The 27,985-nt window shown below is 41.6% G+C and overlaps 2 protein-coding genes and 1 long non-coding RNA gene across 6 annotated transcripts; 1 reads left to right on the top strand and 2 right to left on the bottom strand.

Annotated features, from left to right (window-relative positions):
• Positions 1-796: 796 nt before the first annotated feature.
• Positions 797-11,984, bottom strand: slc43a2b (solute carrier family 43 member 2b). 2 transcript variants are annotated; one of them, XM_077545846.1, is made up of 15 exons: positions 11,958-11,984; positions 11,026-11,332; positions 8,754-9,048; positions 8,622-8,677; positions 8,467-8,543; positions 6,225-6,317; positions 6,015-6,148; positions 5,710-5,903; positions 4,382-4,525; positions 4,179-4,196; positions 3,461-3,593; positions 3,243-3,375; positions 2,555-2,628; positions 2,350-2,473; positions 797-2,271 (listed from the first exon to the last, which is right to left on the bottom strand). In XM_077545846.1, the coding sequence occupies exons 2-15, from the start codon at positions 11,183-11,185 to the stop codon at positions 2,110-2,112; spliced, it is 1,797 nt and encodes a 598-aa protein (XP_077401972.1). In that variant the 5' UTR covers positions 11,186-11,332; positions 11,958-11,984; the 3' UTR covers positions 797-2,109. The 2 variants fall into 2 exon arrangements, with proteins under 2 accessions (XP_077401972.1, XP_077401973.1); XM_077545847.1 differs by lacking the exon at positions 4,179-4,196.
• On the top strand, positions 6,068-9,110 carry LOC144035834 (uncharacterized). Its single transcript, XR_013288516.1, has 3 exons — positions 6,068-6,126; positions 6,236-6,345; positions 8,883-9,110. It is a non-coding gene; the product is annotated as an uncharacterized LOC144035834 (long non-coding RNA).
• A 1,622-nt stretch (positions 11,985-13,606) lies between the features above and the next one.
• hephl1b (hephaestin-like 1b) lies at positions 13,607-27,613 on the bottom strand. 3 transcript variants are annotated; one of them, XM_077547062.1, is made up of 20 exons: positions 27,288-27,613; positions 25,286-25,530; positions 22,807-23,019; positions 21,882-22,067; positions 21,541-21,795; positions 20,635-20,803; positions 20,241-20,380; positions 20,025-20,156; positions 19,747-19,952; positions 19,434-19,575; positions 18,253-18,465; positions 17,539-17,755; positions 17,319-17,458; positions 16,869-16,994; positions 16,685-16,791; positions 15,744-15,975; positions 15,465-15,604; positions 15,235-15,388; positions 14,247-14,267; positions 13,607-13,979 (listed from the first exon to the last, which is right to left on the bottom strand). In XM_077547062.1, exons 1-20 carry the CDS (start codon positions 27,458-27,460, stop codon positions 13,903-13,905), a joined length of 3,288 nt encoding a protein of 1,095 aa, XP_077403188.1. In that variant the 5' UTR covers positions 27,461-27,613; the 3' UTR covers positions 13,607-13,902. The 3 variants fall into 3 exon arrangements, with proteins under 3 accessions (XP_077403188.1, XP_077403187.1, XP_077403186.1); XM_077547061.1 differs by having other exon boundaries at positions 19,434-19,578; positions 27,288-27,612; XM_077547060.1 differs by having other exon boundaries at positions 19,434-19,578; positions 19,747-20,156.
• Positions 27,614-27,985: the final 372 nt, after the last annotated feature.

The following is a 27,985-nucleotide window of genomic DNA, read 5'->3' as shown; positions in this document are numbered from 1 at the left end:
TGTGTGTATGAAAGTTGTAAACATTTATTTATCAGTATCCAAGAAGCAGCTCTCAGCTTCAAAAAGGTTGTGTTTTTGCTTCTCACAACACAAGTTCGGTGTGTTATGGTAATTACGGTAGCGCCAAACATGCAGTGGGTCACGTTCACATTGTGTATTTTGTGTTTCCATGGCTTCTTCTCTGGATGGAACCTCCGCTACATTCTACAGGACCTCGCGCGCTGTATTGTTTTCCGTCTTTCTTTTCTCACATTCAAAGTCTGTGACGTTTTAGTGTGAATGTGCAAGTCCAATGAAGATAAATGTTGGGGTGGGGTGGGGGGGGGGGGGGGGTGTAGGGAACTTCAAAACTTGGAGCATTCCAAACTTGCGTGGGCCTCACAAATACAAACATTGTCGTTAAGAGCAGGAAAAAAGTCACAACACCAACATTTCCAGTGTTTTTTTTTTTCATCTTTAGATAGAACAGTTTGACTGTTGGATATGCATGACGTCAGACTGGTTTTGGGCTTTTGACTTCTTGAAAGTACATAATAATAATAATAATAATAATAATAATCGCGTACTTTATTATTATTGCGCTTGAACGTAACGATTTACAATGAGAAACAGTAGAAAACATTGGGCAATGTAATAATAGACTTTAACCAGCAGGCGTCACTGTGGATTAACACAAAATGACGTATTCTTGCAACTGCTGCGACTCATTTTTTTTGTTCTCAGAGAATTGCATATTATTGCGTGATCATGTAATAAACAGTGCATTGAGCCAGATGGTTTTGACATGATGAGCTTTTTGATTGGTTCGCTTCTTGTTGAAACGTCTTACATAAAATAACAAACACATTAGTGACTCTACACCAACTATACAATGCCAAACAGAGTAGAAGCCAAATGCAAATGATGTAAATGGGAGGAAAACAATATGAATGCGAGTTGAGATCCAGGTGGGGCAACATCTCAATGGAAGGAAATGATAAGGAAGAGCAGAAATGAGAACATTCACACACTTGTAAAGGTTTCATTGGTTAGAAATTGTTTCGTGCTGAATCTATTGAATTGTATTAGATATCTAAATATTCATTTTTAACCTGAGCAGAATAAATGTGATTGCTCATGTTGTTCACAAGGAAAGCAATTGTATCTTTATTACGACTCAAAAGACACATCTTGTAGGCTTAAAAAAAAAAAGTATGACACAAAATAAATATTCAAATGGCTGCATTGCTTGTAGCAATGCCAATTATGCAGTTTGCTTGAAAACAATGTAAGCCACTTAAATGTGTGGAAAGGTAGACGACAGTCAAAAAATGACCATAGAAACACAAGGTGATATTAAAATGAGTTCAGTCTTACAGAACAAACAAAACAACAAAATTGTGAAATGACTTACAAAGGAGCATTCAGGCCATAGTAGTACAAATCATCGAATAAAGTCAAAATATCACGAGAAAAAAATGTCAGGTGTTTTAATTGTAACAATCCAATGTCAAAATGTGATAAATATCATTTAGTGTTTATTAAAAACGATTTCTGAGTGTGTAATTCTGTCAAGTCAAGTTTATTTATATAGCCCTTAATCACACAAGAGTCTCAAAGGGCTGAAGTTCTCGTAATATTACAACTTTTTTTTCTCCCATAAGAGTGCAACCACAATGTCTTTTTTTTCTTGTAATATGCTGACTTTTTTCCCTTTGTAACATTACAACGCTCTCATAGTAGATTTTGCGGCCCCCATAATCACCCATTAGGCCGTTATAGAAATTTGAGCATTAAATGATGTCAGCAGTTACATAGGACAAAACAAGCTGTTAAAATTGTGGAATACTGTGAGAGAATAAAGTTGAGGTTTGGGGGAATGCAGAGTGCTGATGCCTCTTTCCTTTCACAGTCTCTTTCCTCTTCCGCTTCGTTTATCCTTTTCACAGTTGTGTGGCGGACTTGCACAGCACACACTTTAAATAAGAGGGTGATGGTGTGCTTGCTTGCTTGCGTCATATACATTAGTCCTAAACAAATGGTATCGCTAAACAGGAGTTGTCAGTTTGCGCGCTGTCGTCTGTGTGGCGCCGCTCTGATATAGTTTCTCATCATTCTTTCCATCCGCGATTAAACAAAGGCCTCTGGGATGTCCGAGCCATTGATTTTGATGTAGATCTTGGCGTTATTCTCCTTCTCGTGCCTCTCTTTGTGCAGCAGCTGTCTGTAGCAAACCAGGTAGAGCGGCAGTAGGAAGCCCAGCATGCTGAGGGCGAGCAGGCCAATGTTGACCTGGAGGGGGCGACATCTGCATTAGCTACGCTACGCCCGCAATGTTTGTATTTGTGCACGTCGTGTGTCATGACGTACCCAGAAGGGGTCTCCCCCCAGCGGTCCCATCATCGCCAAAAAGAGGGGCTGCTGCAGCAGAGCAAAGACGGCGCTAACTAGCGACTGCATGCCTGTTAGACTGCCAAACTGCGAGGACGGGTACCTGGCACAATACAACCGGTGCATTTAGTGCACAGTTTGAAAGACGATTTAGCTAGAAGATAGTTCATGCATGAGAACTTACACAGCAGCGTAAAGGCCACCAACGGCCGAGTGAATGAAACCCCTCACCACGGTGTGCAAGATAAATGACGCAATCTGAAACGAGAGGGAAGTGGTTAGTGGGTATGGGTCATTTGAAAATATAAAGATAGAAGAATGTAGCTGTTTGAACAAATGTCGGCACTATGTCAGAATTGGGCAGCAATGAACTCAGTTGCTTCCAAAAGCTAAATATTAGCATGTTCCCAAAAAAAACGTTTTTTTTTTATGTTGTTGTTACAGAAGCATACAGAAGGCGTTGATGCAGCCTCTGAACTGAAGAGAAAGCTTAAAGCTATGGTAGTTATTACAAAAACGGCCAGCGGGTGGCAGCAGAGTATAAGAGGTCAACCAGGGCCATGTTGCAAAAAGGCAGTGGTTTCAACAGATTTGTGAATAATGATGAAACTTAGTTATACTCGAATGCTAATTGCTGCAAAATGGAAACAGATAGAAATATGCTTTTTTTTCCCCCTCTAATATTTCTTTTGGCAGGTTCCATGTTTTATATCAATAGAACCACAATATTCTGTGGGCCCTGCGAAATCCAGTAAAACAGCCGGGAGCGATATATAATATAGTAATGAATGATGTCGTTCCACACCGGATTGATGTTAACATAAGAATCAAGAGAAAGTCAAAACTTTTTCAAACAAAACATAACTGCCCACCTGCAGGGGGAGGTTGGGAATCAGGCAAGTGATCCCGAAGCCCACCAAAAGGAAATTGGTAAGCACAAATGCCCGCAGGGCGTTGGTCACCTTCTGGGTCTTTCTGTCTCGTCGCTTTTTCTTCGGTTCATCCCTGGTAATGATATCCTGGTTATTTTTCTTTTATGGCATTTCTAAGCATGTATGCGTGAATAAAGGGAATCATAAATGAAACTCACTTGCTGGACACATCCTTTGATTCCTCTCCGTCGTCGCTGTCCTTTAACTTCCAGTCCATAATCTGACCAATCACAGGAGTGGTCATGAGGCAAAGCAGCTGAAGTACGCCGAAGATGGACGAGTACAAACTCACTGTGACGACCAGGGCCATATGAGTGGAAAACACAAATATTAGAAGGAAAAAAAATACTGGCATTAGATGGAAGAGTGGCAAAAGTGTTAAGAACGTTTTCATAATGAACTCAAGAATGTTGTAGTTATAGTTAATTATTAGTATTTAGCAGGAAGTAGTCCATCGAACTGAATACAGAAAACCATTGAAACCAACATTAAAAGGGAAATTTATGAAGCGCTGCATGAAAGGGCAAAACTGCTCATGTGATGTGCACTTGAGAGGTCAAATTCAGCTGATAATTACAAGCAATGATTAATAGAAGTTTCAAGCTAAAGCTGAAGGACGTCTGAAGGACGTCTGAAGGACTCATGCCTCACAGTCGAGGTCAAACAATAGAAAACTATGAAGAAAAAGTAGAATGTTAGCGCTGGTAGACCTGAAACAGACTCTTGCGGCTCGTGTTAAGCTGCTAAATGTTAAATAAATGCGACAGAACAACAACAACCAGAAGGTGATTGCTGCTATCTATGTGCTAAGCTGAAAAATGTTAAATAAATGCGAGCTTATTGAAAGAATAGTGACTGTATAATCTCAAATCTTACCAAGTTCCATTCTTTCCACTGAAAACCAAAGATTGCGAACAACAATTATTCCACCACCTTAACTATTAGATGATTAAAAAAAAACAATTGAGCATTTTATTAGGAAGACATACAGAAGATGAGGGGGAAATGTGGCGATGTACTGTTTCTACTCCTGCTTGAATGCAATTCTCAGCTCGTGTGGATTCCACGCAAACGCTAACCTGTGTTGAGGTCGCCATCGCTGAGCACCTCGAGGACGCTGTTCATGGCCCCCATGTAGAACAAGAGGCGCAGCTGAGTGACCGACATGGTCACCAGGCTGAGCAGGAAGATGGGGGTGGTGATGGTCTTCAGGAATGACTGGGCTGCACAACAGGAGGAGGAGATGGCGCATTACACTCTGAAAAACAGGCTGGGTCAAAAAGAACACAAATTGCGGCAAAAAGGGACCAACGCTGCGGTCACTCAGCTGCGCCTCTTGTTCTACATGGGGACCATGAATTACTTTTTGGGTTATTTAGTTTAGCCAAAAAAGTTGGGTCAAACAAATAGACCCTGAAAAAAAAAAGGTTATTAATTTGATTTGACCTAAACTCTTGGGTTAATTACTCAACTTTTTGGGTTAAATAACCTAAAAATTTGCGTCGGTTCATTTTGTCCAAATTCAATTGGAACCCAAAACATTAGCTCAAATACCCTCTAAAACAACCCCCAACAATGGGTTGCTTTGCGGGTTAATGATTTAATTTGACCCAAACTTTTAGGATTAAATAACTCGAAAAATTTGTGTTAGTTCATTTTTGACTCAATTCAACCGCGTTATACAATTAACCCAAAAAGTTGGGCCACAAAACAAACCATATGCTGGGTTACTTTGTGGGTTATTAATTTGATTTGACCTAAGCTCTTGGGTTAATTACTCAACTTTTTGGGTTAAATAACCTAAAAATTTGCGTCGGTTCATTTTGTCCAAATTCAATTGGAACCCAAAACATTAGCTCAAATACCCTCTAAAACAACCCCCAACAATGGGTTGCTTTGCGGGTTAATGATTTAATTTGACCCAAACTTTTAGGATTAAATAACTCGAAAAATTTCATTTTTGACTCAATTCAACCGCGTTATACAATTAACCCAAAAAGTTGGGCCACAAAACAAACCATATGCTGGGTTACTTTGTGGGTTTTTAATTTAATTTGACCCAACTTTATGGGGGTTGAATAACTCAAACACTTGGGTCGATTAATTCATTCCATCTAGCCATCCATTTTCGGAACCGCTTATTCCTCGCAAGGGTCGCGGGGGTGCTGGAGCGGGTCAATTAATGATTGAGCCGTCATTCAATTAACCCAAAAAGTTGGGTCAAATTAATAAGTCACTAAAATTTAACTATAATTGGGTGGCTTTGCTGGTTATTAATTGAATAACTCAAAAATTTGGCTCGGTCCATTTTTGACCCAATTTGGGTTATTTTGACCCAACTGTTTTAGGATTCAAGTTGCAAAGCTATGACCGATAAGGGCGAGCGACGAAGGACTGCATCTCCTACACTCTTCTTGGGGCTTCCCGTCCAACTCCAGGTCCATCGTGGAGAGGCAGAGCTTGCCCTCCTTGGTGGGCAGATCTTTCTGCACCAGGCTGTTGCCCACGCTGAGACGACGGCCCACCGTGGTCACTTGGCGGTAAAACTGTTTGCCTGTGATTTTGTGGTCAAAGCCCAGCCAGCTGAACTTGATCTTGACACTGAGAAGGAACGGAGAGAAAGCAGGAATGATGACTTTTGGAAAGGACAAACTCTTATGAAGTTGACATTTTAATGCAACTACATATTTGTTGTGTCTGCGCTATACTAACGTGTAGTCCATGTCCTCTGGTCCAGGGAAGGGTTCCAGGGGCCAGTTGAAGAAGCAGTTCAGGAAGACGAGTCCAGCACAGGCTGCCCACACCACCAGAATAGTAATGAATGGTACGCCAAAGTCGTAGATCACCTGCGCAAAATGACAGAAACACGGTGACGATAACGTTGAATGGAGGTGCGTGAACAAGATCGTTTTTTTCTTTGACCTTGACGCCAGGGAAGGTCACAGCAGAGGAGGCGTAGGAGCCAATCATCAGGGCGATGAAGGTGGAACGCAGGTCCCCGAACATGTTGGGCAACTGGTGGAAGAGACAGACAGTTGGCACAGTAAGCAATATAATTTCCTACAGCTGAAAGTATTTTTCACAAAGAAAACAAAAAAAATGACACAAGCTTCATTTATCACCGGGATCGTAAAGTCCAACATCGAAGAAAGTGAAGAACGCGGGCGGCAAACATTCCAAAATAAAGAGATTAACAAGCGCTTCTGTTTCGAGAGACTGAACAACAACAAGCACATTGAATTACATAAGAGATGGGAAAGGAGAGAAAGTGGAGGGGCGCCTCCATGGCGACCAGCCAGCCATCGCTACTGGCTGTTTGCCCGAGACCTTAAAGGCCAGATTACATCTTTCTATCTGTCCCAGGTGGAGTCTTGTAATAATTAACAAAAGATTTCGATTGTAAATGAGAAGAGTGAAAGGGGCTGTGATGCGCAGTAGAGAGAGAAGGTCTGCACGGCACCACAATATTGCTGACGTTTTACAGTACCGGCAGATTGACATTAGAACCCTTTTGCAGTGAACGGCGTCACCATGGGACGACTTCTGGACTGCGGGCCTCCTTATAGGCTCAAACGTTAGCGGCGGTGGCGAGCAAAAGGGAAAAGAATGCTGTTGTGAACTCCTAAATCCTAAAGAGCATCAAACGTTGTTGTTTCTCTCTGGCTCCCGAGCCAAGTTTGATTCCAGGAATAGGCAACGCTGACGACAACAAAAAGAAGGACTGGAAGTGGTGCGGAATTGTTTTTCTCTTGGTTACTTTGTTTTACGCAAGTGGTAAATGAGGTGTAAATTATTTCCTTAAACATTTGTATGTCTATAATTTCTTATTATTATGTAGTATCATAACTCATAGAGTTTGGCTCAGCATGAACTTGAATGCAAACTCCAAAGCAAATATGTGCACAATTTTTTTGAGTTTGTAGCTGCTTCAGACCCGCATTTTTTCTGCTGAGCAAAATGTCTTTTCTTTTTTTTTTTGCTGATTTGACTCTTTTCCCACATAAGAAAAACACGGCCATTTTCTTTGGGGGGTTGTTTTTAGTTGTTACAGTGGACGTCGGGATAATATGGCTTTAACGTGTTTGTAAACTTTCCAAGCTTATATGCAACATTTTTAACATGAACATCATGCAAATCAACTTGTGATTGTGATTGGTTACTTAAGATCCAATCATGAACCAGAAGTGTTGACATCCTCCAAATAATGCGTTTTATTGGTTTAGACGCGCAAATATGTCATGCCCACTGGGACCATCTATGGGTTTGAAGGGGTTTTAATTCTGCAATGAATGGCAAAGTATACGTCAGCGTATGATCTTATGGTTATACATCTATATAGAGAAGAAGTAGTTTTTATTATTAAATTAAATTAAATTAAAGCGTCAACTCTGGAGATTGATTTAAATTTCATCAAGCGAGAAGTTCGGGGAATTGTTTCTATGAGAAAAAATATGGCCTGTGAAACGGAGTCCATTTTGTTTGTTTTAACAATTGCATTTTACAGGAGAAGTATTTTTAATCCAAGGATCAAAGAAAGCTATTAAAAAAAGTCTTTGATTTTAAATATACTTTCGATTTGTTAGTTTTACATTAGCTTTGAAGAAAAAATAGAAACGGAAGTAGAAAAAAATGTAATTAACTCTTTGACTGCCAGACGTTTTCAGAAAAGGGATGCCGTGGGTGCCAGTCGATTTTAAGCATTTTGACTGATCTTTCAAGGTCCATAGAAAATTATGTGTTTGGACTATGGAAACACACATACTGCCAAAACAAGATTGGACTCTCATCTTCCATCAGAAAAAAAAAAGTTTGTTTCTACCTTATTCCGTTTTTGAGTAATCAACAATAGAAAATGGTTAGTTTCACCTGTTTTGAAAAAAAACGTCTTTTAACGTCTTTGGCACTCCTCCATAGGATTTTACGAAACGTTATTTAACGTTTTTGGCAGTCAAAGAGTTAATGTGATTCATTAATGAATTCCGGAAAATTTTGTGATTAATTAGTTACAAAATTGGACTCGTCTGACAGCACAAATTTGAATACATTTGACTGTCTTTGCTTGCTTGCGCACTTCTGGTACCATCGACATAAGGGATGAGAAGTTTCCAACAGTTGCTGAATGTGTACAGACTGCATAGCAAAAAACGTCCATTCACGCGCTTACCGTGAGCGAGGTGAAGGTCATGCACATGCCGCCAAAGCCGTTGAAAGTCAGGGCGATAAAGATAAGGACTGAGAGTTCTGTAAATGGAGCGGGTAAAAACAGTTCATTGGATCACTCAACAGCGACCAAACACGGATGTAGCGTTAGCGCCTTACCGTTTGGCTGGTAGGCTCCGTAAGCAATTAGCAGACAAGACAAGCCAAAACATGTGCTGGAATGACAATAAACATGAGTTTAGATCTTCTGCTGTGGAGAAGTCGTTGTTAAGATCCTCTTTTGGCGCTGACCTTCCCAACAATCGAAGTTTACGAGGCCCATATTTGTCCATGACGATTCCCAGCGGTAGCGTGATGGCAGAAAGAAGGAAGGAGCCCACCGTGAAGGCCAGATTCAACATCTCATCCTGCTCTTTACAGATGAGCCAGCCGTTCATCCTCAGGAGCCCGTTGACCGGGACCAGCGGCTTCATCTCCACCCCGTCCCCGAGGGCCACAACCGCCTCCTCGGAACCTTCATAGTATTCGATGTAGTCGTCGGGCGCTTGCGTCGTCCCCAGGGACATATTGTAGCTGGAGAAGTTGCCTGAAAATAAGTAAGTACGATTACGTAAAACATAATCATGAATCTCGCTGGATCATTTCTAGTTTTCTGGAAGGGACCGTTTTTGAAGTGCTTTAGAGCAAGTCTTTTAATTGACACTTGTAGAGTTTTATCCAGAGATTAAAATAGAATAAATTCTATTGGCACAGCACTCTTTTTTTTTTGTTGTTGTTGTTTTTTTTAATTAAAATTGTTGTTTAATTTATTAAAATTTTGAACTCTATTTGTATTTACGTGGTCTCTCTTGAACTATTTGCAAATAAAAATACAAAAAAATAAAATAATTATTTATGGATCATAGTAAAGCTTTGTTCTCAAAAATAAATGAACTGATTCTAAAAAACGTGTTCAAGTATTGACAGGTGAGTTTTGGTGACATATGACAAGTTGGATTCAACCATTGTAGTATTGGAGAGATGCTGATTTTTAGGACACTGAACTAGAATACTGAATATAAAATTAATTTTATGAAATTTACATATACTGTACTTTCCAAATCGATTTTAAAATCTCACGGAGTGCCTTCACGTATACCCCCATTTGAGAACCACTGCTCTAAAAAAATAGGATTTTTTTTCTATTTAAGCCGACTATCTGGAAAGCGTGTCATATCTCTTCATGATTATTGATTTCTCAGTTTCGTTTTTTTACTGTCAGCCTCTGTAAATCCCACCCCTCATCACTTTTCCTATCAGCCTGTTGTTCCCTCCTTGCCCTTTATCAGCAGACTTTAAACTTCCGTATGGCCGCTAATAAAGTGCTGCTGGCGCTTTTGGTCTGTCACATGCCTGAAAAAGAGCTGAGCTAGTGCTGCGATCATCTCCTTCTTACATCATAGGCTGCGAGATAAGACGTTTTGTATCATCACTCCGGAAGTTACTCATACAGGCGTGAAGGACAAATGTTTACTGTCGTCAGTGACCGGCTCAGTTGGAAACAGACCCGCACCACAGTTGGGGGTTTTATTATTGTGAGATGAAAGTACATCTTCTGAACATCATACAAGTGATAAATCCATTTTTGTAAAGACTCTGAAGACGATAACAGAATCAAACAAACTCTGACCAGCCAATAGTTAACTTTGGTCACCAACCACATCCAGTCCACGTTATTTCATGTATGACTGGGAATTCAGAGGATAACCTAAGTTACCCTTTGCCATTTCCCTTTTAAAGCAAATAAATAAATACAAATAATTAATAATTTTAAAAAAAATTAGAAAAGAAAAATAACAGTGAGAATGGTCATACCATTGGTACCAGACACAAAAATTATCATTATTTATTTTTGCAGTGCAGTTTTGCAGCTTCTGAATGATACTAAGGGCTGACTTGGAACCAGTCACAAGAAGGAGTCATGCCATATCGCCTATAACAAAACCTGTGTACGTTTGGCATTTCCATGTTTCTGTATGGGCCATTTAAGCGCACTGTGACAATTGATGCTGGACTCCCTCGGAGCATTTGTTCTGTTTTCCTTACCTTACTTTTTTAAACACGTTTCACAGGATGAGCAGTCGAGATGAGCTAAATCAAACTAAACAGGCCTTTTATGCACTTACTCGCTACACCAAATGATCAGAGTGATAGATTTATTTTCTGTTACTCCGCAATATGTTTGTTTGTCTTCCACTAACACTTCCAATTCCATCACTTCAAACTCATCTTGCGCGTGTGATGCTCTCCCAAATGTTCCTCGGTGAAAACCGTCTGTGTTACCGGAAGCGCGAAACCCTCTTTAAGAGCCATATGTAGGTTTACCAGGGATTTGCAAAAGTTATTTGGGGATAAGACCGGCAAGGAAAAGCAATTGATGTGCTTAAGCGTAATGTTTGTTTTCAAAGTGACATCGCCAGCTATTGGCCTGGCATGCACAATACAGTTGTACAGTGCTTTTCATTAAGAAGAATAACTGTTGTTCCCATACAATGAATAAAAGGTGCGGTGTTAAGTGACTCACCTTCATCGCTGCAAAGGTACGAGTAGAATCCCTCGGACTTGAGCATAATGAGAAGCGATCCCCATCCCAGAAGCACCGCCGAAAAGAGGAGATTCTCAATGATGGCGGTCACCGCCATCCACCAGCGGCGGGCGAATGCCCCGGCCAGCGTCGGAGCCATGGTTGCGCAATCGGCAGATAGGCAGGCACGGCAGAAAGTGGTCAGGGGCTGCACAAGTGAGAGAGACTGAGGAGGGGGACGGAGAGGGAGTCGCTTGCTGTCGCCTCGTTGACCGGCGTCGCGATGAAGGATCACTGATCACTTTATCTGGGGAAAAGACAAAAGCATGGGAGGGAAGGGGAAGGTTTTTATAGTCGGCCTATCGCGGCAGGACGCTGAAGGCCAGTCAGGGCAACTTTTATAACAACAATTAACATTGAACCCTGCCCAAGATAACTCAATGTGCTGCATGCAATCATTCTAATGTCATCTATCAAGAGTATATACTGTAACTTTTCACCAAACACGTACAGGTTAATAATGTTTACTAGCGTAATGACTAATGGCAAATGGTTCATTTGAAACACTTTTGAAACCTTCTATTATACTCCGTAATAACTGAGTGGAATAAATGAGTTTCTGTTGTTTTCTGGGAATAAAAGAAACTGGTCTAAACTGGGAAAAACTGGACTCCATCACCTCCTCCTGCCTCCCTGCCCAAATGTCCTCAGGGGCCCATTCAACCGCAGCGTTGCAATTACTGTACTCTTTCTTGTCCATTCAAAACATAAAGGGAGCACCAGACAAACAAATTACTGTAGACGACATCGTTCTGTTGTATGGAAAGGAGTAACAAAGCTAATCACAGTTCAGGTTCTGAAATGATCTGAAATGCAAACGCACCCTCTTAAAATCGTCCTTAATCATTACATAAAACAAGCACAAGTCTTACCTCTCCAACCTGTATGCACCACCACCCGTGTGTCAAAAAACTACATTTCCAAAGGGTGTTTTTATATATGCAGTACACTGTACAAGGCCGTTGTAGGGCGCCCCCTATAGACTAGCAGCTGAATGACGTCCTTATCTGTGCAAAACAACTCGACAAAAACAACTGCGTTACTGCGGGTCTATATATTTCGATTGTTACTGAAGTTTGCGACACACACACACTTTGTTTTTGTTGCCTGAAACAAATTAAACGAATAATCAAATTGTTTAAAAAAAAAAAATCTGAATTAAAAACACTCTTTGAGGGTGAAAGGTGATGTTACGATTGGGACATTTTTATTCAAGCCAGACCAATTGTAGTTTAACACATAATGGAGTCTTATAGATAAGGATGAGTGTTTTTTCTTCTTCTCCAGACTCTGGATCTATACCGATACTGCACTGAAACCAGGAATTGATTGATTAATTGTTCCCTACGCCACCGGTTTGCTCTATTTACATTGCGATAGCTGGGCTTACAAAAGAAATGGAAATGGGGAATTTAAGCAGACCGATCTGACTGGGAAACATTTCTTAAAAGAAGAAAAGGAAAAGAAAAAAAACCCTACACTTACAGAATTTCTTATATTAAACTAAACTTACACTTAACATAACACAACACATGTTATAACAAATCATTTAAGGGGGGGAATATTGAAGCAAGTGGGATTCTCAAACCTATATACTGCCTGGTAAGACGAAATATCGTAAGCATAAAATGAACAAGCATATTTTGCTTTGATTTGAAATAATTCATTTGTTTAGATGTTAGTTTTTGTCGTGTATGTCTGCTAATATGTGTGTTTTTTTAGCATTGAAACTACTGGCTGCAATTTGCTCCAGCACTGATCTGTGATCAAAATGGAAATGAGTCGCTGAGTAATCAATCACTGAGCTGTAATGGGTCGTTACAGTGATCAATGTCTGTGATGTCTGAAACCATTCACGACTGATCATTCACTCACTGATTAATCAGGATGTGTAAATTTCCATAGTCTGTATTTACCGCAAACAAATAAGTGTTAAGTCACAAGTGGAGTGACTTATTTCATTCAGTTTATAAACCAGGTATTTTTATTTTATATAAAAAGAAAATAACATCCACTGAAGGCATGTTTATAGTTGAACGCTGTTAGGCATTCTCAAGTTTGTGTTTTTATTTATTTATTGTATCTATCTTCTATTATTCACAAAAAAAATCCAAGCCAATGAGTCTGTAAATGAGGTACGAGTACGAGCTCCCTCTAGTCAAAAACAAAATAATCATTGCTGAAATGCAGTTTAGTTGTATTTAACTTTTCAAAAAAAAATTCAAAATATTTGCATTTAGTCTTTAACAACTGTTTGTTTTAAAATATTCATTTAGGTACATATTTTATATACATTGTACAGTTTTTTTTTTGTTTGATGATAAAATAATTTATAAAACAAAAATATGGTGTGGTTGAAAATTTGACTTCCAAACTGACATTGCATTCGCAACCCATTTGCTGAATGCTGCACTACATCACGTGCTGTCAGTATAACAAGCAGTGCCACCTAGTGGAAGGGCGTCATGCGACCTAAACCCAGCATGCACAATACTGTACCTCAATCACAACTCACTTCACCTTTGACAAAAACATTTTTATTGTACAATTACATTCATATCAAAATATTTGGTGCAGCAGTGCTTCGCAAACCAACCCAGCCGAGTTTAAGAACATAGTGCAACATGACAACATAGAAAGCTTCCATATGTATAAAATAGATCTGTATTTGGTATACACACACACTACAACTTGCACAGTCTCATTTGGACTGGATTGACATTTGCATTAAGCCACAGCGTCAAGTAAACAAATACTCAAGTGTGATTTTGCCCCCTTTCTCCCCCCCCAGTGTATTTCGACGGTTCCCAGAGTCTGTCAGTGCATCCCGGCTACTGTCACAAGTCCAAATGTGAGGGAGAGAAGTAACTGCCTGGCACCTTCAGGAGTAGGAGCTGCAGAAGGTTAGACACGTTACAGCAAGACACAATGGTTATCTACCTGGCAGGCTTATAGAGTATTGTGAAAAAGTGATGTATAAATACACAGGCTTGCTCAGGGGCCAAACTTAAAGCCCTCACAATTGCTTACTTTTGTGCTCAAGGGCCAAATTGATGGGCCAGGGGACCTTTTTTTCTCACTTGATTTAACATTTGATGCCACTGGGCTTATTAAAATGTGAGGCACTATAATGTGTTTTAAAATGGATTTTAACATCTTACCATGTGACTTGATCTCTGATTCTGAAAAAGAGCAAATGTGAAATATTGAAAGCTCGTTCTTTATGGTATGTTTCATGCAGAGGACGCGTGTAAGACAGATACACACTCTCAAAACAGTTGGGTAAAAAAATAACCAACAATGGACAGAACCTCTACTTGGGTCAAATTGACCCAACTTTGGGTAAAAAAAAACAAAGGGTTATATTGCATAAAACAACCCAGAAAGTTGGGTCAGATCGTCAATTTGAGTCAGTTTGACCCACCTTTGGATCAAAAATTGGATAATTTTCTATAAAACAACCCAGAAAGTCGGGTTAGATCCTGTACTTGGGTCAATTTGACCCAACCTTGGGTCAAAAATTAGGTCATTTTTTGTAAAAACACAACATTATGGGTCATTATAAACAAAATGACTACATTTTTTTTTTTTACCCAACGTTGTGTCAGATCTTTTACTTTTAGATAAATTTGACTCAATTTTGGGTCATTTTTTAAATTGTCATTTTGTATATAGCGACCCATAATATTGGGTCAGATACTCTACTTGGCTTAATTTGACCCAACTGTGGGTCACAAATTGGGTAATTTTGTTTTGTAGAGGATCGGTCCATTTTTGATCCAGGTTAACTCTTTGACTGCCAGACGTTTTCAGAAAAGGGATGCCGTCAGTGCCAGCCGATTTTGACTGATCTTTCAAGGTCCACAGAAAATGTTGTGTTTGGACTATGGAAACACACATACTACCAAATGAAAGATTGGACTCTCATCTTTCATCAGAAAGAAAAAGTTAGTTTCTACCTTATTCCATTTTTCAGTAATCAACAATAGAAAATGGTTAGTTTCACCCAAATGCTGTTTTGAAACAAACGTCTTTTAACGTCTTTGGCACTCCTCCGTAGGATTTTACTAAACGTTATTTAACGTTTTTGGCAGTCAAAGAGTTAATTTTGACCCAACTGTTTTTTTAGAGTGCACGTTACTAACTTACTATTAATGGTGAAGGTGGTCTCCATGCCTGCATGGATATGATCCGTCACGTGACAATGTAACAGCCACGTTCCCGGGTTTCCAGCCACCATCTCCACCGTTTGAAAAGTCCCGGGAAAGAGGTCAAAGACGTCTGCGCGGTGCACGCGGTCAGTCTGACACAAACAATGAACATGAACAAACCAAAGCCGGTTTATGCGGTGGATTGTTGTGCGCGTGTGAAAGTCTCACCTTGTAGGTAAAAGTCTCAGCATGGAAGTGTACAGTGTGCATGTCCACTTCGTTGCCCATGCCCAGTAAATACCAATCAACCTTTTGTCCCTGGGTCATCACCAGCCCGTGGAGGTTGCCATACAGTTTGCCATTAATCCCTACAATACACACATTTATCCGGATGAGCGATTCGCACGTCTCCCTGACAATTTTTTGCAATTGGAGATTTGAATCCGAGTGAGTCTTGTGCTGTAAAATTCTTCTCAAAGTTTGCTTCTTTGACGCATCCCGTCCTACCGTGCATCTTGTTGCTCTCCTCAAATTCCTCATCCGGTGTGAAGGTGTCAGGGTCCTCCCCGAGGTATGCTCTGATGTTCTCTTTCAAATAGTGAGACTGGTTTTCGTCGTGCACCATGAAAAACAGGGCAAACTCCTTCTCTATGTCGAGCCTGTGTCGGTCGGGCCCCTCGCCCCGCAGAGTCCCGGGCCTGCAGACCAGCAGCGGGCCCAGAAGACCACTGTAGATATCCTGTACATGCACAAATGTTTCATGATTTAACGTTCCTTCAACATGTCTTGTACTTAACTTTCACTTGCGGACTAAAGTATTGGCATCCCATTTACAGAAATTGGAATCTTAACTCATTGGCTCCCAAAAACGTATAAAAACGTTCTATTTTAAATATTGCCATGGTCCCAAACACTTATTATGTACGTTTAAAAAATTTTTTTTTTATGCTAGAGCATACAGAAGGCTTTTATGCAGACTCTAACCTAAAGAGGTGGTTTAAAGCAATGGCAGTTATTACAAAAAAACGGCCAGCAGGTGGCAGCAGAGTATTAGAGATCAACCAGGGCCATGTTGCAACAAGCTCTTTCCCCCAGTGTTTTCAAAAGAATTACTTTTTTTAGGGAAGACTCTCTCCATAATTGAAGTCTTTGGGAATGTGTGTCCATTCATGCAGACAATTATTTGTCAGGTCAAAGGGCACCGATGCTGGCTCGCAATCTCTGTTCTAGTTAATTCCAAAGGTCTTTGAGTTAAGGTTCCAGGGAAATTAAGGGGTTGAGTCGAACCCCAGATTGATTAATTGAATGATAGCCTTCTAACTTTTTTCCCCGTATGTCCCATTTTGACTGTCGCATGACAGTGAAGTTGATAATTAACACATTCTTTATGACACATTGTAAACCGTGTGCTTTGCACGTGACTTTTACTGTATGTAGACAACGTGTACCTTGATGAAGTCAACGTCAGAGTAGTAGGCGTAGGAAATGCAGTTAGGATCTGTGTCCCCTGGTCCGGAGCTTTCAGGTACATTCCAGAACACCACCGTCAAGAAGCCTGATAACAGAAAGTTGATAACGTTAAGTGAGCCGTCACAAGCCAAATATATTCTGTAGTCATTTTTTTTTTCTTACCAGGCTCCACAGCAAGAGAAGGGCCAGTGGCTTTAACTCCATGTGCAGCAATACTAAATGGATGGCTGGCTTTGTTTTTGAACAAGACGACAATCTGTTCTCCCACCTCAGATTTGATTATTGGACCTACGAGGCAAAAAGAAAAATGCTAATGTTCTAGCTCTGCATATGAAAACAGCATAAAACAGGTCAGAGTGTAAAAAGACTTGAGCTGAGGCGGATTTAGCTTCGGGTACTTCTGGTGACTCCAGACAGAATGCGGCTAAAATAGGACATTTGCAGCTGAGTTCCAGAGATGGAAAAAGTAGAGTCAAGATAAGTCCAACTTGTACAGTATTCACATTTGACATAGAAGTCAGTGAAGCGGCTTATTGCATTCCATTTTAAGTGAGATGTGTGTTTTAGACTCTTTAAAAAAAAAATGATGATTATAGTTGATCAAAATCTTACCCAAAATTCCCAAGTGTTCTTGATTGGCATCCCTTTTCTTCTCAACTGTGAAGGTTTCATCCGTGTATTCTCTGTACACGACCTTCTGGTAGCGTGAGCCAATTCGACTTTTTCCTCTCTCCACAAATATATTGCCTGGACTTTAAAAAAAACAACCTTTTTTTTTTTTCTCCACTAACAGCCAGTGTTAAGTTCTATCCTCAATCCCAGACTGGCATACCTGTCCTCGGATGTGCTGTGGTGCTTCTCCAGCTCCCACTCTCGGCTGGGCGAGTAGTCCCACTCCATTTCTTCAGCGGCGATGAAATACTGAAGCGTTTTGGTCGGCGCCGTCTGTGCGCTCTTCACTTTGCGCCCCGGGCAGGAGGTCACCCGGTACTGCTGCTTCATGCCACCCGAGTAGTGGTCTGTTACTCTGCAGCTGACTTCGTAAGTGTCTGTTGGAGAAGTGAAGGAGACACGGTTGGTATTGGGGAATCTTTGATTTTATGCTTCGGCCTTTATGGAAACAGTTTAGGGAAAGCCATTTTCTATTTCGGCATGACTGTGTGACCTTTTTTTTTTTTTTTAAATAGCTAAAATGTGTCGTTTCTGATAAATACAAATCAATCATATTTATACAGGCTTTGGTTGCAGTAGTTGTTGAATAATGTGACTTCTCCTTGAACTGTACTCGTTAGGATTCCTCCCATCTGCAAAAGGATGAAATACTTCACATATTTCTATTGCAGGAAATGAAAGAATGTTGCGGTTTCCCAGATAAGGACTAGGACATCTCATACTGTCTCCGGGAAGCTGCATATACATACAGTCTATCGAAACAAGATTGTAAATGACATATCTGCTTGTCAAATACACTCCGGATGAATGGGTGACCCCCTCCCCGTTCATTCAGAAAACAGGATGTGATGTCATACATGTTTAAGAGACTGACCGGGAATTTGCGGCTGCATCTCCACAGTAGTTGTGGTGTGAGGGAAGAGGTTGAGGGTGTCCCTCGTGGTGCCCTGCTTCTTGAAGGTGTTCCCCTGGAAATAAACACCGTGGATGTCCGCCTCGGTGCCCAGACCGAAGGTGTACCACATGACTTTGTCCCCGGCGCACATGTCAAGTCCAGGAAGGTTCCCGTACATGAGGCCATTTACGGCTGTTGAAATGCAGGAAAACACAAAAGACAGTATGAACCGAAAGCAAAAAAACGAGATGCTAGACCACTGCACTTTATTTACACGGGTCCCCAACGCTGTACAGAGTTTCCCGATAAAGTGGATATAAAAAAATCGACTAATCAAATTTTTTTTGTGATAAAAAAAAAAGAGCCCAAGACAATTTCAAAACTTGCTGTGACATTATTGAGACCTAAAATCTGTACAACTCAATGGGAAAAAATGAAGTCTTTTAGAGAGGGTAAGTGAAAGTAAAAAACGAAGATGTAGTTGCACAAGTGTGCACACCCTCTTATAACTGTGGATGTGTTAAAGGGGAAGGCAACCACAAAATTTTTTAGACAAAATATGTTCCATGCAGCCCAACTGGTCTAAATACGGTATTCTGATTAATATCGTGTTAGTGGAATGTGAGTTCAGCAGCAAAATCCGGCCATTTTTAATCGATATCAGAAGGCCGCCATTTTGCCACTTGCTGTCGAGTGAAAATGACATCATAGCTGCTCAGGTCTCAGGTAACAACCAATCACAGCTCAGCACTAGAAAACAGGTGAGCTGTGATTGGCCGTTGCCTTAGCCCTGCGCAACTGTGATGTCATCGTCAGTCGACAGCAAGTGGCAAAATGGCCGCCCCCTGAGATGGATAAAAACGGCTGGATTTTGCTGCACAACTCATATTCCACAAATGTAATATTCATCAGAATGTCATGTTTAGACTAGTGAGGTCACACATAACATTTTATTGTCAAGAAATGTTTAAGATGGACTTCCCCTTTAATCATATTCAAAGCCATTTTAAATGGGAGTCAGCACCCAACTGCCACCATTTTAAGTGCCTCTGATTAAATCCAAATAAAGTTCATTTGTTGTGTTGTGCATTGGTGTTGATACTTAATGATCTTCTCCATTTTAAGGGCTTTGCCACCATCTTGTGACACGAGCTGCTCACCGTGCATCTTGTTGCTCTCCTGGAAGTCTTCATCATCTGCATTTGTCTCATTGGTGCCAAATGAGTCGATGTTCTCCTTCAAATACCAGCTCAGGTTCTCGTCCATGACGGAAAACAGAAGAAAGAACTCTTTGTCCACACCCTTCTGTCAATAATGTGAGTAGAGGTGAAAACATTAAGACGATTGAGACCCAATACAAGATTGAGTTGTATTACGTTAACGCAACTATCAAATAACGTGTACTAACTTTCCAGTATGTTGCAATTTTGCCCCATTTCAAACAACAAATGGCATTTTTTCATGGTAAGTAACCTGAGTTCCGTTCTCCCCCAACGTTCCTCTGGCGCACACCAGCAGAGGTCCCACTAATCCGGAGTTGGTGTCCTCAACAGGCGCTGTTGCCGAGTAGTACAAATAAGGGATGCAGGGAGTGTCGGAGGATGACGGCCCTTCCAGCACCTGCCAGGTGTAGGTGAAAGTCTCTCCGGGAGCGACGTGGGCGCCAGGTTTGTCAACACCTTTTGCACACAAACAACTGCAGCCGTTACACCCGCTTTCGCAGTCTCGTTTGTCCAAACAAAACTTCTCACCGTCGTCATAGCGGCTTCCTTGAAAGCGTTTTTCATAGTGCAGGCCATGAGGGTGAATGCTGTAGCTTCGATCAGCCCGATTCAAGAAGGTCACTTTGAAGGTGTCTCCTTCCTCTGCCCTCAAGATCGGACCTTGAGGCACATCGGAAGATAAAAATGGGGAGGAGGGGCTAGTGGGGATTCAAATTTAGCTTCTGAGGAACTGATAAACCTCACCTAAGATTCCCAAGTGGAGAGAATCAGAACTCCGCAATTTTTCCATGCTGAAGGTATCGTCTGTGTACTCTTTGTACATCACCTTATTGTAGGTACCGCCGATCCGACCACCATCTTTACCAAAAAATGTCTCCGATGGACTTGGGGGGGGGGGGGGGGGACGTGCGCAAATTAGGCAGGATAAGATGAATGACAGATATGAAACTAAAATACTTATTTAGACGTCACTGTAAATGCAATTTTCCAAAATAGAATAATATTCATTTATATTAAAAGCAAAAGTTAACGACCTAAAAGTAAAGTTAGGTATTTGACTTAGTCTGATTTTGCAATTACAGTATTTTAGTCAGTGTCCTATAAAGGGTGCGTAGACTTTCCTCTTGAGGACTCATACCTGTCGGCGTCAGTGAGGGAAACCTTTCGGATCCGATCTGTTCCCAAGGGAGCGTAGCTCCACAGCGTTTTCTCTGCTGCCACGTAGTAATTCCTGACAATGCCACTCATCTGTGTGGAGCTGGTCTCATTGCTGCAGGACTTCACTTGGTAAAAGGCCTGCATCCCGGCTGCAATAGGAGGGGCACATTTGACACGCGCTTGGGATGTCTTGGAGACGCAATACTGAGCTGATAGTTGAACTACTGTACGAGTTCACTTTTATCTCTTAACAGTATTAAAAACTAAGTGCATTAACCTTTGTTAAAGTGGAAGTCAACATTTCTTGACAATAATATGTTATATGTGACTTCACTGGTCTAAACATGACATTCTGATTAATATTCGTTTGTGGAATATGAGCTATGAAGCAAAATCCAGCCATTTTTATCCATCTCAGGGGGGGGGGGGGGGCGGCCATTTTGCCACTCTGCTGTCAGGGCTCAGGTAACGACCAATCACAGCTCCCCTGTTTACTGAAGCTGATCTATGATTGGTTTTTACCCGAGACCGGAGCAAACATCATCTTCGAATGTCATCTTCAGTTGACAGCATGTGACAAAATGGCCGCCTTCTGATATTGATCAAAACAGCTGCATTCCACTAACACAATATCAACCAGAATACCATATTTAGACTAGTGGGGCTGCATAGAACATGGTGGGTCGACTGCCCCTTTAAATGTCATGAATATAATAAAATGAAGCTATGGCGGAATCTGGTATAGTACAAAGGACTGGTATTTCCTTGACTTTAGTCTATTTATAAAGACCTCAATCACGTGAACGGCCATAAGAGGCTGTGCAAGTTTCTCATGTTTACAGTACAGGACCAGCTGTGGAGTGGGGTTAAAGGTCAAGCGTCCTACCCTGCAGGTGGTCATTAACTTGGCAGGTCAGCAGCCACTTGCCGCCTGCTGTCGGGACCATCTCGGCTGTAACAAAAGTGGCCGGGAAAAGGCTGAGCACGTCGGTTCGGTGGCCGCGCTCCAGTAAGGTATTTCCGTGGAAAAAGGCAGAGTGAATATCCACCTCGTTACCCATGCCAAACAAATGCCAAGACACGGCACGGTGCTGGCATAGCTCAATTCCGGGCAGGTTGCCAAACATGTACCCGTTAATGGCTATTACACAAGGGGCACAAGGGGAGGTTAGAAGGAAGGAGATGGCGGGAACAAACATGATGCTGTAGGCGAAGACAATCCTTTACCGTGCATCAGGTTTGACTCCACAAAGTCCTCGTCTTCACGCTCCACCCCAGCTGGATCGATACATCTCTGAATGTTGTCCTCGAGGTACCAACTCAGGTTCTCGTCCACTACGTTAAACATCAGGAAGACATCCTGGGCCACGTCGTTGCGAGCTATGCCCTCGTCACTGCTCTCCTTCAGGATTCCTGATGAGTGAAAGATGAGAGATTTATGAAACAACCCGCATGCCAAAAACGCCACATTTCCTGCTAGGCAGAGTTCATAGTGTGTTTTGTGGAAGCAGCAAAATCCACCTGTGTTCTCAGAGGGTGGCCATTTTGCCACTTGCTGTCCACTAGCTCAGCTTGCGAATGTCACATGACCAAACTCAAAAAAAAAATTTGATGAGCCGTGATTGGTCGTTCCCTGAGCAACAGTGATGTCATTTTAAGTCGACAGCAAGTGGCAAAATGGCTGCCCCCTACGATGGAAAGAAAATAGAAAACAAGAGCACCCGTAGAAAACCGTGAAGAACATTCAAACTCTGCACAGGAAGGTCTGAGCTGAGATTTGAACCCCATACCTCAGAGCTGCTAACACTACCCTACCGCGTTGGTTGTTGTGTTTTTTTTTATTGATTTTTATTATGCTACTTGTTTTGGGTAGATGTTCATGTGTGTACGTTCGTTCAAAGACATCAGGCTCCCATTGACAGGGTAGATCTGATCTGTCCGTTGCAGTCAGCTGGTATCCAGTGCACTTATAGTAGCTTGATAAGGAAAAGACGGGTGGAGCAACAAAACCAAACACCCACGTAAATTTCACTTTCAACAACCCAGCATCAATTGAATGTGGCACTGGAACTCAGCTCTCTCGATAGAAAAAAAAAACAAAACAATTAGATGCAATCGGTTGGTCATAACATGTAAGCGCATGCCTCCATACCTTTCTTGCAGGTAAGCAGAGCCCCGATAAGCCCCGAGGCGATATCCCGCGGGGCCTCCAAGTGAGAGTGGTATACCCAGGTCAAGCAGTTGGCGTCGTCATCAGTAGGGGCAAAGTCGGGCCTGACCTCCCAGCGGTATGTGTAGCTTCCCCCTGGTGGTACGGAATCATCCTGCTTGAGGTGACCAGATGTCCCGTCTGGATAAAGTGCTCCTGGGATGGCAAAAAAAAAAAAAAAAATTTAAGTTTCAGTTTACTTAACTCTTTGACTGCCAGACGTTTTCAGAAAAGGGATGCCGTGGGTGCCAGCCGATTTAAGCATTTTGACTGATCTTTTGACTGATCTTTCAAGGTCCACAGAAAATTATGTGTTTGGACTATGGAAACACACCATTCTACCAAATGAAAGATTGGACTCTCATCTTTCATCAGAAAAAAAAGTTTGTTTCTACCTTGTTCCGTTTTTGAGTAATCAACAATAGAAAATGGTTAGTTTCACCTCTGTTTTGAAACAAACGTCTTTTAACGTCTTTGGCACTCCTCCATAGGATTTTACTAAACGTTATTTAACGTTTTTGGCAGTCAAAGAGTTAATTTAATTTAAAATTGACTGTTCATATTATGTGGGCTTCCAGATGAGAAGTAACAAAATACAACTACTTTGTTTCTGTACTTGAGTAATTTTTTCAGTACTTTCCTGAGTATTTATTTTTTAGACTACTTTTTACTCTCATCTGTTACATTTTAACATGAGTATCTGTACTTTTTTACTCGATACATTTTCAAAACGAGTTAAATGAGTTTCCTCCGCAGGGTAGCCGGGCTCTCCCTTAGAGGTAGGGTGAGAAGCTCGGTCATCCGAGAGGGACTCAGCGTCGAGTCGCTGCTCCTCCACGTTGAGAGGAACCAGTTGAGGTGGCTCGGGCATCTGGTTCGGATGCCTCCTGGACGCCTCCCTGGGGAGGTGTTCCGGGCATGTCCTACCGGCAGGAGGCCCCGGGGACGACCCAGGACACGCTGGAGAGACTATGTCTCTCGGCTGTCCTGGGAACGCCTTGGGGTCCCGTCGGATGAGCTGGCTGAAGTGGCTGGGGAGAGGGAAGTCTGGGCTTCCCTGCTAAAGCTGCTGCCCTCCCCGTGACCCGACCCTGGATAAGCGGAAGAAGACGGACGGACGGACGGACGGACATTTTCAAAACAAGGATGCTACTCTTGTTTTTAAATCCATGGAAACGATACTTGGAAATACTTGACCAGGATGAAAAAGCAGCCGTCAATGTCTCCTGGCTCCGCCGATCAAATAACGCGTCCCCTTACATCCCAGCCTGTAATTGGCTCGACGTCAAGCTATGACATGACGTGCGATTGGCTAGAACAGGACACATCCAGTGAAAATACTTTTTACTTTTACTCGTCAAGCACATTTCAGAGCCTTTACTTTTACTTGAGTAGTTATTTGGGGGGCATAATTTTTCTTCTACCAAAGTTGTTTTTTTCAGACAAGTAATTGTACTAAATTTGACTCAAATAGAGAATGCCAGTTATTTTCCCAAACTTTGTGGGCTTCACTAGATGTCTATGGTGCCATCCTAAATGACAACAATTGGCATTTCCTTTGTTGAAATGATTACGGTATGTCATATGTCAGCACTGTTTTGCTCAATTTGCTGATTTTTATCAGTATTTTCCTAAAAGCGGCAGGCAAGCGACCCAACCTTCCTAAAACCTCAAACCCTTCCCCCTTATCAAGGATATATTATAACAATGGAAAAGGCTAAAACTTTAGGTGTGCCTTATCAAGAAGACAAAGCAGGAAAAAGCGTTTGTACTGTTATTTGTCGTCTTCTTCCTCTTTTCAGGGTATATACATTTCTACTTTTGGTTTCACTTCCCAAAAGGAATCCCAAATGCAGTGTCCCGCTCTCTCCTGAAGTGGGGGATGGGGACCTGTTGCATAACAAAGGGTTCAACAATACTAGAGCATTATTGTCCTATAGACATCAAGTTATGGATCGCTATACATTTTTTATGTGCCTCTGTTCTGCCAGTCACAAATGTAATTTGTGGCATTAAAGGAGAAGGATTGTGCAATTGTTCACAATTGAAAACGGTTGCCGTGTGTCTCGGGTCATTGAACTGGACTGCCTTTTGTCTTAAGGATGTTTCGCCTCTCGTCCCAGAAGGCTTCATCAGTTCATTCATGCAAGGCTTGGTTAGGAGTTGACGTGAAAAACCCAACTATTTATGCTACAAGTCGGCGGCACGACCCACCACCACAAATGGTATCATTCTTTTGCAATGCAAAATGACCATCGTCTTGTGTTCCTGTTTTTTTTACTTCCTGACATTTGCAGCTATTTAATTTCACGCTATATCTGAGATTAACGTGAGAATTCTGCCAAACTTTTTTTTTCTCTCTCTTCACTGGCCCTGATCCTCTTCCGTATCGCATTTAAAAACTCCCTCATTTAAAATGTACCTTCCATGTTCTTCTCGTAGAAAACTCCATGGGGATGCATGGAGTAGTTCCTGGATGCCATGTTTTTCAGGTGGACCACGATGACGTCGTCGATCTCCGCCCGCAGTACGGGTCCCAGGAAGCCCAACCAGGTGGGCCGTGGCGCTTGCTGGCTGTACGTGGCATCCGTGTACTCTCGGAACATGGCCTTCTTATAAACACCGCCGATACGCTGGGGTCCTCGCTCCAGAAAGATCGACGCGTGTCTGAAAGGCATCGCATAAGAAGTGAGATTTCGAGGACACGAGTGAACGTTCTGAAATTGAAAACCGCTGCAACTAAAATAGGGAGAAGAAGAAGATGGCAGCGTAATTCAAATCCACTTGAGTCTGCAACGCATTCCTTTATGAAGTAGGTTTATTGTATTGCCCTTTTGAATGGTCCAAATTAAACAAAAGAACTGACGCTAAGGATGTTTGTCCTACACACGATTGAATTCAAACAAAACAAAGGCTGTGATTTATCTTTATTCATTGGCGATCACTGAAAAAGACTCTTAAGAAATGAGTCACAGGCCAAAGGTCGCTGTAATGCCACACAACAAATTGAAAGAACTGTATGTCGCTGACAAACAACTTGATTCACTAAAGGACAAAGAACTTTTCACCCAAAATGTTGAAACAGGAAAGCAAAACGTGTCCTAAGTTCAAGAAAATGCTTCGTGTGACAACCAGCCCAAAAATGTAAAACCAGCGTGATTGCTGGTTTCTGGGAAGAAAAAAAACTGTTTGGCTGATTCAGTAGAGTAAGTCCAGTATTGCGCAATCATGCTCCTTTGGTATGTTTATGAATTTAAAGGATGTTGTGACAGTCCTCCTAATTCATCCCTGTTAGTTAGGTTACATGGTGGACTTTTAATCATATTGTGACTAAAGTGGTTCAAACTGTGCAAATTGAATCTGGATTAGAATTTTTAAAACATTTACAGCAAATTCAAATTGGTCAAAGAGCTGGAAGGATTTGTGACTGTTTTCTGTATTGCAGTACTTCATTTTACAAAACAAACAAAGTTTTGACATTTTCATGCACCCAAAAGGCTACAGGAATGTTCCCAGTGTGTAAAGTATCAAGAATACAAAAGCTGTACCCGGGGACCACTCTTGTCAAAGCGCCATTATTATAAACCCATAAATCCAATTCAATTTTATTTATGCAGCACTTTTAAAACATCCTGTACACAGCAGCGTACCACAATTTTGGCTCAGAAAGTGAAAAGTCCCCACTGGTTTGACCACTTTGTCTTTGGAACAACTAAGAGGCTAATCCGCTGACCTGAGGGAACATACTGGGGTGTGTGAGGAATTTGAGACAAGTCGGATGGGGGTACAGTAGGACGAGACCATGGATGCATTTAAAAAATAATTTTTAAAATCAATATGAAACAATTTAGACATCATTATAATGCCAACTCGTCCTGACTTTGCGGGAGCTGATTGGCATTATTTTGCCTCAAGATTCAAAGTCTCTATGATGGTTTTTAGACGATAACTAAAAATTGTCATTTTAAAGACGCGAGAATTCTGCCCGAAAATATGACTATGTGTGTGCAGGTCTAGAAAGTAAAAAAACCTGCCACAGATTGGCTTGAAGAGGCACATGGGTTTCTACTCCACTGGCAGGTTAAACAAGCTCACCTCCACCTGTTGAGTAGAAGCACCTGTGGCTAAAACCCAGCTGTTTCAGACTGTTTTTACATTCTGGATTCCCATACCTTGATTTTTAGTCAATACAAAAAAGGGACAGGCAAGTAGTATCCCACAAAGTCCAAGTTTTATGAGAGGTGCGTGATTACTGTAGGTCAACGATAGTCACAAAAGAGGTCAAACATTCAATCTTTGACCTCTTTTGCGTGTTATATCACGTTCCTTCGAGTCACTGCTGACCTCAATGTGCGTCTTCCAGCTCCTGGAAAAAAATAACTTCTGTTTACTCTTTTGTTTAAATGAACCCATGATGCACTCACTCATCGTTTGCGACGTCCACGTTGTTCAGCAGGTTTTTTCCACTTGGCGCGTAATCCCACAAGTCCTCGATGGCCGCCACATAATAGACCCTTTCTCGGCCCCGCGTCCCCTCCGCTGCCAGACAGAAGATAAACAACAAACAACCAGATAATGCCGTCAAAGTCCGCTCCATGGTCGCGCGGGACTCGAGGGAGGTTCACCCGAAAAGAAACAAAAGGGGGCTAAAATCCACGGACTGCTTGAGTGAGGAAGCGCGCCAAGCAAACGCAACAGGTCAGAGGACTTGAGTGTGTGGTGCGAATGAAAACAGTCAGTCTATTGAGGCAGGAAAGCAGCGACCGCCTCCGAGGAATGAAGCATATAAAAATAAAAAAAACACACACACGCGCAATCCTCTCGCGATAATTATGACAGATTTGTCATAATCGTGATGTCCTTCTGGGAAATTAAAGTAATGGTTGCAATTATGTGAAAGTGCAAAGTCACGACTAACGGGAATTTGGGAAGTGGCTGTCAAATTTGTGCATGAGGACATGAGCTCCTTTTTTCCTCATTATGTTGCATGTGCTTAAAGAAATATCAAAGTAAAATTGGGCATTTATTTCTGGAGTTTAGCTAAAAAAGTGAAACTGATTCCTTACTAATTTTTGTGTAAAATCATTTTTGATTCATTTATATTTTCTTGACATTGAATTTT

The sequence above is a fragment of the Vanacampus margaritifer genome, chromosome 16, assembly GCF_051991255.1.
Source record: "Vanacampus margaritifer isolate UIUO_Vmar chromosome 16, RoL_Vmar_1.0, whole genome shotgun sequence".
NCBI lineage: Eukaryota > Metazoa > Chordata > Actinopteri > Syngnathiformes > Syngnathidae > Vanacampus > Vanacampus margaritifer.
The sequence above is the reverse complement of the archived record's forward strand: the minus strand, read 5'-3'. Positions and strand labels throughout refer to the sequence as shown.